At 41.4% G+C, this 13,719-nt stretch overlaps 1 protein-coding gene across 1 annotated transcript; it reads right to left on the bottom strand.

Moving 5' to 3' along the window:
• Window positions 1–764: 764 nt before the first annotated feature.
• depdc7a (DEP domain containing 7, paralog a) lies at window positions 765–10,258 on the bottom strand. Its single transcript, XM_030076101.1, is given in 10 exon segments — window positions 765–878; window positions 881–1,045; window positions 1,230–1,308; window positions 1,471–1,596; window positions 1,683–1,825; window positions 2,767–2,987; window positions 4,147–4,339; window positions 4,506–4,636; window positions 5,613–6,072; window positions 10,159–10,258. Coding segments are annotated over 10 exon segments (1,581 nt in total). The 5' UTR covers window positions 10,175–10,258; the 3' UTR covers window positions 765–831.
• Between the last annotated feature and the right edge of the window lie 3,461 nt (window positions 10,259–13,719).

Below are 13,719 nucleotides of genomic sequence, written 5' to 3'. Positions count from 1 at the left end.
TTGTGTTCCTAATGTGTCAGTGTTAGGCAATGCCTGTGAATCTATCAAAGCCTGCAAAACGTGAACAAGATGCCTGTTGTTTAGGGTTAGAGATTTTTCTAGTCACCTGGCAATTAATAAAAAGGAACATGCACTGATTTTATACAGAAAACTGAAGATGCCATGAAAACAACAAGCTTTTTCGAGCTACAAACATCTGCTCCGTTGGATTGTAGCATTAAACATGGAAACCTGGAGGGATGGATGTCTCCGAGTGTTTACAACAGCACAAAATCAGACTTTCAAATTTTCAGGTTCCAATTTCCATCTAAAGATTCCTCCAAGACACAATTGTACTACTGTACACAGAAAACCACGACACATCTTCATTCCCGGTGCTGTCCCTGTTGTGCAGCCATAAAGAATACATTCATTGAACAAGGACATGCAGACACTGGGCCTTCTTCATGGTGCCTGCAGACACCGAGTATTGTCCAGATCCATTGCACTGAGAAAACATCAGAGCTCTCAGAACACTCTGTTCTTTTTCAAAAAAGTCTCAGATAATCACTGACAGACAATACATCATGTGAGCGTCACGGATCCTGAAATGATCTAAGTAAATATGTCCATAAATATTGCAGCTTATAAAAAATGTCTACACTTAATTCACATTCATGTTCAGCATCTTAAATAAACTTTTTACATACAAGTAAATACAATCCACCTGTACTGCACTACTTCACATCATTTACATCACATTAGCCTTTGTTCTTATGCTCGTCTTTTTTTTTTTTTTTTTTTTTTTTTACAATATAATACAAACATGGTTTGACAAATAAATTACTGTGGCTATGTGTTGACACTGGACAATTTACTTCCAAAGTACTGAACGAAATCTCAGGGTGGCCTTTGTAGAACTGTCCCAGCAACCGTCTCTTCTCCCTGGTGGAGAGTTTCGGGTTCTCATGGATCGTCTGGAGTAAGGACCAAAGTTCCTCTTTAGTAGTTTTCTGTGCATTTTCCACATAAGCCTTACCACTCACTCTTTTGCAGTATGTTGAACCTGAGGGAAAGGTAGATGGATGAAAAGCAAAGAAGAGAAGGTAGAGTGTCATCTTTTATTCACTGCAACTGATTTAAAAAGTCGTTGTTTGGTCAAACACAACCAGCAGTGGAGACATCATAATATGCTGTATGGAAGGGTATAAACAGATACAAGAAAAAAAGAAAAGAAAAATCCTCCAAACCTGTTATCACTTCTGGATCTTTCCCTTTCACAATATTTCTCAGTCTGTCGCTGACCAGTTTGTGCAACGTAACAGGAATCTGATGGAAAAGAGAGCGAACATTCCAGTGTGTGAGTTGCAACCGTGTTTCAAAACAACTTGTGTAAACGGGTATTGATCAACCCAGAGGTCTTCAGTTCTTCCAGAGATGCCAATTCAGGTATGTCACTTGCACCAGACAGCACACACACATTAAACTCACCTTAAACACATCACAGTAGTTATCCAACATGAACAGAACCATCAAGTCCACCTTTCCTTTGGGGAGTCTCCTGCTGTAGACGATGGCACCAGAGAAAGACCTTTTTACTGCCATTCTGTTCTCAACCTGAGAGATGCATCTGGGGTTAAAAAGGATCAAATGTACACATGCACATACAAAAGCACACACACAAACACACACAAAGTGCTCACCTCTTTGTGCAGTTTGACCTCGTGTGATTTGGCTGCAATGGCCATGAATCTCAGGAGCCTGCGTAGCTCCTCCCTGCTGCGAGAGTCCTGCAGCTTAAGGCTGAGCTGCAGAGCCTCCAGAGCTTGCTCTTGTTTTCCATTCACTGACAATAAACACACAAAACACCAGGATCAATAAACAGAAGCATGAAGAAAAGCAGGCCATATAATAATAATAATGATAAAAAAAGACTAATTTTCATCATTATCTTTATTTAACAATACACATAATTTGATATAACTTTTGTTTGTGGGGTAGAAACAGTGAGACTAACATGAATATGACAAGTCATGTAGAAATCATGGAAGCCTGCTATATGCTATAAAGTAATGTAGTGCATCAAATGTTGCCCAATTTTTTTTTTTTTTTAAATGTATGTATGTATGTATGTAAAAAATGCTTCATTTCATTATGGTAGATGTTTTGTCACCATGCATCAAATAATAGTTCTCTAGCCACACATTATTAGGAGCACTTCTTCCATGTTTTTTTGTTTGTCTGTACTGCTTTTTGCAATGAGCACTGCTTAAGGGAGTTATGGTATACACGAGGGAATTGCAGTCGTGTACAGCAGGCAGTGCGATAAAAGTCACACTAACATGAGCCAGCTCTATGTTGGTACCAGGAAGTAGCTTTGAGATTTTCTAACTGTAATGGCAGAGTCAACACACGAAATCAATATTTTGCTCAGTGATTCTGTTAACATCAATGTGCTATCACAGCACTTGGTGTTATCAAGTGGAGGGTTTAAAGTTAATGTAGTTTCACTCACTCCAGTCATGTATACTGCCCACCTGAAATATCAGGCATTAGGAATTAAAGAGACCTTTTACTTTCTTTGAAAAAGTCAAATTCCAAATGCCCTTTTGTGCCTTGTTGGAAATTTACAGCAGTGCAGTCAAATGACGCTGAAGGAACTTTAAGAGCAGAACTGGTGAACTGAGGTGGAAGGTGCCATTATTTGCATCACTATAAAAACCTCGGTGTCCCCACCCCAGCAGCAAACAACACACACCAAAGAGCTCTGACAGCCTGTCCTCTTACCCAGGAGTTCAGAGATGCCAGAGTGGATGTCGAAAAAGTGGTTGCTAAGCAGAGGTGGGTGCTGTGTGTGTCCGTAATGCTGTGCCAGGACCCCGTAGAGCAGCCTCTTGCACTCGGACTGGTCGTCAGCGCAACCGGCCAAACCTCTGCTGACGTCCACCACCAGTTCATCTGGCAGAAACTCCAAACAGTCCACGGCCGCCGACATCCACTCATCAGCCCTGAGGGAAGAGTGACTTTTCATGGGTTTGAACAAAACCTATCCAACCAACAGAAAAACCAAACTTAAGCAGAGACAGAGTGAACACCTCCTGAAAGAGACAGATAGCAGGTTTAGATCAAAAAATGAACTAATCCTGGAACAGTTCACCCAAAAATAAGAGTTTTGTCACTATCTACTCCCTGTACCAATGGAAACATCGGTGAAGTCTTTATCAATACCACACACAGGGAGGTAGTGAGCACAACCCTGTAGTAGCCCTCTGCAAAACAACTAAATCAAAGGCTATAACTAAGATTTGGACAAAACAGCGTACATATCCACCTTATTTTTAACAGAAATATGGATGCAGCTACTTTAACGTTTGGTTTATTTTTTGTGCAAGACGTCCGGTCAGGCACTTCTGGTTACTGGCTCCCTAACTTACCTTTCACTGCAGCAGCTAACACGACAACTGACTGATTTTTGGACATGCTCTCCCAAAAAATGTCAAATGAGATAGTCAAGCTATTTAGCAGGGAAGCGACAAACAGATGTATGACACCAAAAATGGAGGTTCGACCAACTCTTTACCATCCAAAATAAGGTGGTTTGGTCTTTGTAATTTGGCTTCGACTTGTATCAGGCTGCAAAAAGTAATTTTGTTGTCATTTTCACACTTTTTGGAACTCTAAATAGATGTGCTCGTTCTCTTCAGTTGTTTGATAGCCAAACAGCTGACACTGAAGTGCACCCAAATTTGGCACATCCACGTTCTGCTCTGTACTTTTGCAAGTTCTTGTTGGGCCGAATGTGGACGTGTGAGGCTTGGAAGTATGTAAGTATGAACTGTTTTGTTATTGAAGGCTATGATGAAGGTTTGCACTGAGTAACAGTGTGAATACCATGTATTTCTTTTCCATCCAGGATGTGATTATTTGGCTTCAGTAGACTTGGATCATATGAAGTCCCATTGACTTCAGTTGTGTAAAAGGCCACAGTGGAGTTGTGCTCGCCACCTCCTTGTGTATTTCTTGGACACAGACGCTTTATCTGTTAATTTTTAATTTTTGGATGAACTGTTCCTTAAACCTGAAGAGTACAAGTTACAGAAGACAAGACACCAAGAATATAAACAACAAGAATCATTCTAGCGGGGTTATGAGGTTTAGCAGGCATACTGTGCTTCACTGAAGGCCTTGAGAACCTCTCGGTCTAGGTAGCTTGACGTGTACAACAGGTCCGGGTCACTGTCCATGCCACGTAAAGGCGGCCGAGTGCTGTCCTTGACCTCCAATAAGTTCTCCACCAGGGGGAGCTCTATCAGCTGGAGCAGCCGAAACACTGCCTGCTGATGCCACACCTCATCCACCACTGAAAAAAAAAACATACAAAGATGGTGAATACACAAACACACGCCACTGAAAAACATCTGCCACAATCCCAGTGATTCCTGCCTTATGGGACAGGATTTAGAGCAGCAACATGAAAACACGGAGTCCATGTTACGTCATGCATCATTAGTTGGAGCACGACTTACACTCTTGTGAAAGTCCAAGATTGATCATTTGAGGCGTGATGGTTGAGCTCAGGTTGAGGTTTCCAAGAACATCTTCCAGTGATTTGTCTGTTTTTACGGGCGAGTGGGTGGAGTAGCTCAGTACCTCTTGTCTGAAGAGTCACATAATGGCAGCAATCAGAAGACATGATTAGAGAAAAAAAAAATTGACTTATTACTGGAACAAATGTAACATCTTGCACCAAATGTTTTCCAGTGCCTGTAATTCAGTCAAAATTGGTGCTGTTTTGATTATATTCACTTAAAATCAAAGGAAACCACACAAATAAGGCTGACAAAATTGGCTTTTAAACAGCTGTTCAATTTCCTTAATCCATTCTTGACAGGTAATTTAAAGTTCTATTTTATGCAACATTATTTCCATGAAGACACTGCAAATAACAGAGGGTTTGCTCAAATGGCTACAGCATACAGCTCTTCTTTTTCTACTTCTTCTTTTTCTTCTTCTTTTTTTTTTTGTTAAACAACAGCCTCTCTATCTTTCATCTCCCAGACACAGATTAGCGGCATCAGGCCTGTTCCCTGGTACAGTCAAAAGCTGTCATCCTCAGCACCACATCAGATCAAAGGGGGTGCAAATAGAAAGTGCAGAGGCCATGTGACAGCACCATGGGTAATGCTTCCTGTCCATCTTAACCACTTGTTCCTAGAATTTTAGCTTTCCCAGCTTCAGAGTGAAGGGGGGTGACTGTGAATTTACAGATGCAGAGTTTTGCACCTGACAGTGACTTGGATTGCAGCACTTTCTGCCTCTCTCTCATTACTAATCTTTTTCAAAATTTGTTTCATTTGAAGTACGATGATGAAGGGATTGATATTAGTGGTAGTCAAGCGGTAAATGAAAATCCCTCAGGGGTTTCGGTCCACAGTTCACTGCTTTTCAGAGGTGCATTAGGCTGAACATTAAAACCCACTCTAAAGCTACAATGGATTTGAGATTAACTCCTTGATCTGCTGTCAGGAGGAAGGAGAATAAAACAAATAAAAATCACATCTGGAAATATTCCTTCCTTCCTTTTACATGTTTGAAATAAATCAAAATCAATGAATTCCAACTTGGGTCTGTACCGTGTACATGATGGACTGTAGCTGCTCTCGTTCCTGTTTATGCTTGGCGAGTCATAACCACTCTCAATAGTGCTGGTGGAGTGGGAGTTGGCATTGGTCAGTACTACAGAGTTGGATGCTGGGCTCAGGAACCTGTACAGACTGCAACTACTGTCCTCAAATGTGGCCCGCCTCTTTTCCTTGCCGAATACTTTGGTGCCCACTGGCTCAAACACCCGAGAGTCCATCAGGGCCTGACAGAGTCGGACAGCCTTGTAGCGGGGCACCTCTGCGTCACCACAGAAGCGGCTCTGGATGACATGTGCCAGCACCACATCCACAGCCTCTGAGCCAAGGAAGCAGTCATGATAGGACTTGAGGTTGTGGCGCCGCCGCTTGACCTCCACGTGAGACTGGAGGTTGCTGATGATGCTGCTCCAGATGAAGGTGGCTCGGAACGGCTTCCCGGCCATGCCCTGCTCTAACAGAGGAGTAGAAAGGAGGAGGGTGAACAAGACAATCAAATCAAATTAGTGCAAAATCAAAGGCAGATGAAATCAAATATTACGTCTTTTTTTCAGAACATTTTTTTTTTTTAGCATTTCTGCTTTATTGACATGACAGGAGAGAGATACAGGAAAGACTGGGTTAAGAGAAGGGAAAACAGACAGCAAAGGGCCTGAGCTGGAATTGAATCTGTGCTGTTGTGACAAGGAATATGCTTACTTATACCTGTTATGCAACTGAGTACGTCAATATCGTTATTGTGATAGGGTTAGGGTTGTTGGATGAGTATTTATGCTTTCATAAGCTATTAACACAGTCATTACTAATGTGGATGTGATGACCATGCAGGTAGAGGCAATATAACATCTAGAATAGTCATCCTTGTCCTGTAATGCAGCCTTTAAAACCAGGAAAAGACTACACTTACACCATATTGATATTACAATGCCCAAAATCCCAAATATCTACTCTCATATTATGATGTTAGTGATATATCACCCAGCCCCAGTTCTATACAGACGCATATCAGCAGCAACTGTAACTGCAAAGTATCTAACTCAAAAATGCAGATAAAAAAAATATATATTAAAACCCTTGGAAAGCGATGCTGCCTATAAATATGATAAATTCAACATTCTTATTGCTTGTGTTTTTAATTATCCACTTGTCCCAGCAAATAGTTGCTCTGCAGCATCAGTTGCAAAGAATTGTACTTTCTTTATGAAGCGTGCTGACTTACAATCCAGCACTCTTATGCCTCTGTGTAATGTGACATAACCACAGAATTTAAAGTTGTGCAGATGTAACAGTGAAAGCCCCATCATCAGCCCGCCTCATGGGGCTAATACCGTATCCCAGCCCCTATTCTAAGGCAGGCTTGTGTGTGAGCATTTCAAATGTCTCATTTGAATCAATTACTTAAATGCTAACACCTCAGATTCAAATGCTACAATGGTTCAACATGTCTTACAACATTCAAGGAAACAAAGAGCATTGTCGTCTCAGCCTGCCAGCTTCCGACTGCAGCAGAAACCCGATAGAATCTTGCCTCACCCAATCCAACCCAAACACATGCACATGGAAACAGAGACACAATGATCAGATTGTGAGCCTGCTCTCACGAGAGATATCCTTATATGTTCCCATTGTACTTTCAACTAGGTGGGCTTCCTCATTACCCTCTGACACACACACACACACACACACACACACACATGCACACAGCACACACAAATCAGTGCAGATAACTCATGACAACTCATCAAAATGCGCATGCAGATAAAATTACACATAGACACGTTCACCAAACCACAGCACATTTTCTCAACACATCTCAGCTGCTCTTATGCATTTATAGGTCTTTGCCTTGAGGATGGATTCTTATCTTGGCTGCAGCAAAAAGGGCTTGAACTTATGTCATCCACCGCAAACCAGAGTGATGTTGGAGGGGAGGAGTTGGATTTAGCCCTAATGAGATGACATACTATATGTTGGGGCTTTCATCTCACAGTGGGAAACAGTTGAAGTCTGGTAAGCAAATGTTAACATACACAAGGAGAGGATTTGAGAGGCTCTTTAAGGACACTGGCCATAAATCACGCAGCGGCTAAGCTCCATGTAAAGACAAGCACTATTCCCAATCTATTCATATACCCTAAGAGCACAGACAATTAGGAAGAGTGCAGTGGTTATCAGATTTTCACCCACTTCGTCCAAAATAGAACAGGTCACCAAGTACAGAGGAAGGTGTGTAGTAGATATCTTGATAGCCTGTTGATTAAGCAGGTCAGCCTTCGTCATACTGTGTTTCTCTTTGTGGTTGTCCTGGATTAGAGATTTGCATATCAGGGAAGAACAAATGATGGCACTGTGGTTGCAGTAATTGCTCAAGGCTTGTTCTACTTTACACAAAATACCTTTACAAGATATGTATTCTTTTAAACAGATTAATGAACGACAGACTGATGATTTATGTGTGGTAAACAAATTAAATGAATAAATCGTTGCTTGAATGACTCTTTTTCCATTATATGTGACTTTGCCTTATGAAACAAAATAATACATGTTTATAGAGCTGGGTAAAATATTGACATTATAGCCTATAGATATTGTGATATGAGACTAGATATGGGATTTTGGATATCCATATTGTGATATGACATAAGTGTTGTCTTTTCCTGGTTTTGAAGACTGCCTTCTACTTGCTTGGTCATCATATCCACATTGCTAATGATTGTTCAAAATAAATATCGAAATAGATTACAATACTAAAATCGGTATTGAACCAGCTTACCAATATAACTATAGCTCTAATAAGATTTATTCTTTTTTCCTTGTTCAGCTGGGTTTTTTTGGGGGGAGTTTTTTTTCCTTGCCTGTCATGAGGATTTAGTCAAGGGGGTGTCCTCCTGTTTGTTGAAAACATGAGGGCATGTAAAGCCCTCTGAGACTGTGAACTATGATATTGTACTTGAACGTGAACTTAATCCTTACAATATCATCACACTGTTGATACAGCACCCCAGCAATATCATTACAATACTGAGATGACTCAGAAATATTGTGATATTTGATTTGTTCATTTCATCCAGCCCTACATGATGTTAGAGACAGACCATGTGCAACAGGCCCACGATTAACTCGTTACACACACACACACACACACACACACACACACACACACACACACACACACACACACACACACACACACACACACTATAGGAATGGTGACTTCTCCATAAGGCACAGCAGGTGAATATGGACACTCAGCTGTGAAATTGTATTATCAGAGTGAAATCCTTGATCTAGGAGTTAACAGCAGGGCCATCTGGAAAACCCGTCAGGGGGGCCTGGATTACAAGTCTCCAACTCTGACTTTAAATCCGGATCTGATCAATAATCGGAGAGCAGTCGTGCTGAAAGCCTGCAGGTGAAACAACAGGGTCACGGGGCACGACGGTGCGGATCAGTGCGGTGCTGGGAACCTGGCTGCCCGGTCACCTCGTGTTGCCTGAGCCCGGCTGAGATTTGAGCCCCGTTTGAGGAGCGGACGTCCCTCCTCCCTCCACTCCTCTTTCCCAGCAGACTGCAGGCTCGACCGATACCGGCGGGACCTGACTTGCTTTTCAGTCAAGGGCAACAGTGCAGTGTGTGTTTGCACACAGCAGTGGGGTAAATAATCGCGGAGGGAGCAGCGCTGGGTTTTCCCTTATGAATACAGTGAAGAGGGTCAACACACCAGTGAAAATAAAACTAACTCTGTGGTTGCCTGCCACTGCAACAAGTAGGGTTTAGCCACAGAACTAATGACAGTAAAGATAGACTGGAGAAGTGTTGTAAGCCTCGCTCTGAGGACAGGTGGCACTTCATCCCCTCTGCAAGCTGACTAGATGAAGCATACACCTCATGGACTATCATCACATTTTCAACTGTAATCCGCAGGCTATGTGCAATCTGCATGCCTAGGCTTTCTAATGAGAACATTTAGTTGAGCCTATAGCCTACAGTGAAGATACAAGACGGCAAAAATGCATTTTCCACACAGCCCAAGCCTTCTTTAGTATAATTTAGAATATGTTGCAAAATATAGGAAATAAGTTCAAAATGTAGATTAGGCTCAGATGTCATTCAATCGAAATTAATTTTAAGTGGCCAAAAAAGTTTTAGAGATTTGATGATATGGGTTGAGATACAGCCTTGGCAATTTCTAATTTCTGCAATGGAATGGAGTTGATTTTTGTTTCTTGGTAAGCTATATTTTGAAACACATGTCAACAGTTTACTTGAGGCTATTGTGACATTTTACAATTAGTTCAATGTCGAGCTCAGTATTTTCAGTCGGATCCCATGCAGCAGCCTAGTCTACGGAGTGACCCAAGAGTAATTTCACTTCTTGGAAGAAAAACAAAACAACAAAAGTCATCTTAGAGCAGCAAAGTGGACTACTCCAGTCACCAAGCGTCCAGCCTACAAAGCTCTATTGCAAGCACATGTTCAGAAATCCTAGTTGTAAATGAACGAGCCCATTTAATTAAAGGGGATTGAGTCTGTGTATTACCTGGTGGTCGGTGCATGAAAAACTTCTTCCCGGTGCGATTCCCAGTGAATGTGAAACTTAGCCATTCAAGTCATGTCCTTGTTCTTGAGATCACCCCGCGTCCTCCTGTCCAGTAACGTGACGCACGCGAGTGACTACAGGGTCAACCCCGAAACCGTTTCCTCCCACTGCAATACATTATTCATGTGCCAAGTGTACCAATGACACCTCCCTGCACGGCCATTAATATGATAATGTCTCTCTCTCTCTCTCTCTCTCTCTCTCTCTCTCTCTCTCTCTCTCTCTCTCTCTCTCTCTCTCTCTCTCTGTCAAGCAGGTACACAAACAAACACGTTTTTTGTTGTTGTTGTTGTTTTTTCCTATGGCCAATCTGTCCGGACAGAAAGTTTAATCCTGGAACTGTTGAACTACATGCATTACCACCAACCTGCTGTAAGATAACACTATTTCTATTAAAAGTTTATTTCATATGATATTCACTTTATTATGAGAAAGGGTTAGTCATTATTATATAATGCAGAGCAGCCAAAGCCATTATTTGCATCAGTGCCTGGGAAGAAGCTGCACCTTAGCCTTCAAACTCTGTTGCTGATGTGGAAATTCTACAGTTTTCCAACTAACTTTTGCACACCAAGCCGCACCCTTACAGCACACACTGCAGGTGAATGTGATTATGCTGATAAAAACCTATTCACTAGCAATCACTAACATTAAGTGCTGGATGTCTCAGAGCTGTTCGGTTTTTCATGCACATTGAAAAGAGAGGAGAAGAGAAGAGAAGAGAAGAGAAGAGAAGAGAAGAGAAGAGAAGAGAAGAGAAGAGAGTTTAAAGGAAGAGGAAATTCCTGAGAAAATCATTGTCACTGGTGAGACACCACTAATACATGACACCTGACAACATGTGCTCATGCATTCCATGCAAAGCTGTCCAACTGGTCTTGAATCATATATGTGGGAAGAACCCTATCTTTTGCAAGCTGAATTTTTTATTTTGTGTATTTATTTATTTATTTATTTTTGTACAGATTGAGAAGATTACACAGCACAGTACACAGCTCCCATAATAGGGCTAAAATGCATGAACAGGTGCTCTCTTTCCTGAGGTGTAAGCTGACAATGGAAAGAGAGTAAGGTGACACTGTAAACTGCACTGTGCACTGCGTCACAATGTTTGTCACCTGCTGCAAGGAAGCCACTGATGGCAGCTATCTTCACGACACAAGAATGGTGCAATGGGGGAGCAACATGACAATGAAAAACCGGTTGGATCACCCTCCTCTTAGTTTCTTATATGAAAAAATGCTTTTTGTGGTTTCTTTAGACAAAAAGTTAGTGAAGAGGGGAAACATAAAATAGACCCAGGAAAATCTAGGATGACAAGAGCCAGATAGCAGCTCAGAACTCATTTGGTTAGAAAAGTGGGGTTGTGAGTAGGCCACTAGTTTGAATCCCCACACCGGATTGAGAGATGAAATGAATAAGTAATGCATTCTCCTGCCTCAACCATTCTGTTGGGATGCCCTTGAGCAAGGCACTTAACCCCCAGTTGCCTCAGCTGGTCAGTGGCCACCAGCAGAAAACTTTTGTTGCACTGGGAAACGCTCATGTGTAAAACTTTCTGAATGAAAGCAGAGCGGTACTGGAAAAAGAGCTTTCGTCCTCATCAAAACTTTTACCGGGATAAACACAGGTCAAAGGAATGCCAGATGAAATATTAACTATTCCTAAACCAACTATGAATGTTAATATGGGATAAAAAAAAAAATGCCCAAGCTATAAAAAAATGTTATGATAATGCATTTAAGCGTTGGCATTATCTTGATATTCTAAGTCAAGTAATTCCTGCCCGTTGGTGTAATATAACATCACAGACAAAGTCTAAGTATAATACTGTAGTCAATCAATTTCACAATACTAACAGTCATATTACCTTAGAGGTAATAACATAATCATTAGCTGAATGCATTATTAGCTGCATTAGATAAGATAACCTCTTAGCATTTAATCCATATCACATATGCCTGGCTGAAAATTGAATTTATGAATGAACCTATATGGACTTACCTGTTCTTTTGCATATAGATGATGTATTAAATATTTACACAAGGAATGTCTACATTAAGAAAACAAAGATCCACTCCTCAAATCAAAGCTGACTGTGTACTCAGCTAACCAGGTCACACAAAAAGCCATTAGTTGATGCCAGAACTAGTTTTACAACTCTGTGAGTGCAGACGTTGCAGTCACATGTGCTGGTATTTTGTAAACCAGCCACAAAGGAGACAGAGAGGGAGAGAGAGAGAGAGAGAGAGAGAGAGAGAGAGAGAGAGAGAGAGAGAGAGAGAGAGAGAGAGAGAACAATCTAGCACCTAGAGGACAAGGTCAAAGCAATATTTGTTCTCCTGTTTCTTTTCCAGTGCCTGGAAATCTGTGTTTATTTCCCTTTTGCTCCCCTTCATACTTATCGGTCACTCAGGTTTAGTTAAGAATGACTTATTTACGGGCATGATGATGACAAATATTCGGAGGAATTTTTTTTTTGGAGGTGAATGCATTCCAAACATACTGTACAGGTTATTGTGAGTACCGAGTATCACTTTGAAAGTCAAGGAAATGGTCTTAATAGGTGGCAAGTGCTGCATCAAGTATTGCCACGGCTGCAGTGTGAAGTTGCTGGTTCAGACACCTTGCTGAAACTGGGTGGGTCAGGTGCATGCAAAGCGCTCTTACAATACGGCTTCCGCAACCAGTAAACCCTTTTCCACTGCAGGGACTGTCCATGGGATGCAAGAACCAGTCTCTTTTTGGTCCCTGCAATCGAAGTTGCACTCACTGAGTTCCTGGGGGCCGTCAGGTGGAGTTTTAGTGCTTAACATCCCAGAGTAACTGAACATGAAATCAGAGCCAAAATATCACCCTGGTGGTTTTTAAAACAGGAGAGAGCAGCCGTGAACAAATTATGAAAGGTTTGTTCCATCAAGAGACTGAGTGAAAAACAGCATTTCTCTCAGCTGCATGCCAAGTCACAGTTGATCTGTTCCTAAATGCACTTTAATCTTTTCAACTCTTGCTTTTGTAGCATCCTCAGTTTCAACCGTCTCACGTCTCCTCTCGTAAAGCAAATGCAACATCACTATAATCATGAACATAACAGCTTCAATAGCACGCGTGTTTACTGTTCTGCTGTTGTGAATCACATTCAGAGTGACTAGACAGCTCATCCTTCTTTGCAAAGTTCTCTGTTCTTGGTGCTGCTGCTTGTTTTTTTTTTTTTTTTTAAACACACACACACACACACACACACACACACACATATCTATTTATTTATACATATTAATACTTTAGTTTTCTTGTGTATTTAATTTTCCTGTTGTATTATATTTAGCTGGTTGGTTTTCCATTAGCTGATCTCTGAAATGTGTGTTTATGCATATAGGTTGTATTGTATTGTTACTGTTTTCACATTACAATAGCATGTGTGTGTGTGTGTGTGTGTGTGTGTGTGTGTGTGTGTTGTGCGTTGGAATAGCCTAAATGGTGAACCTGGTCGTTCTTGTGTGT

This window comes from Myripristis murdjan, chromosome 3, assembly GCF_902150065.1.
Source record: "Myripristis murdjan chromosome 3, fMyrMur1.1, whole genome shotgun sequence".
NCBI lineage: Eukaryota > Metazoa > Chordata > Actinopteri > Holocentriformes > Holocentridae > Myripristis > Myripristis murdjan.
This window is presented reverse-complemented; position numbering and strand designations above follow the sequence as displayed.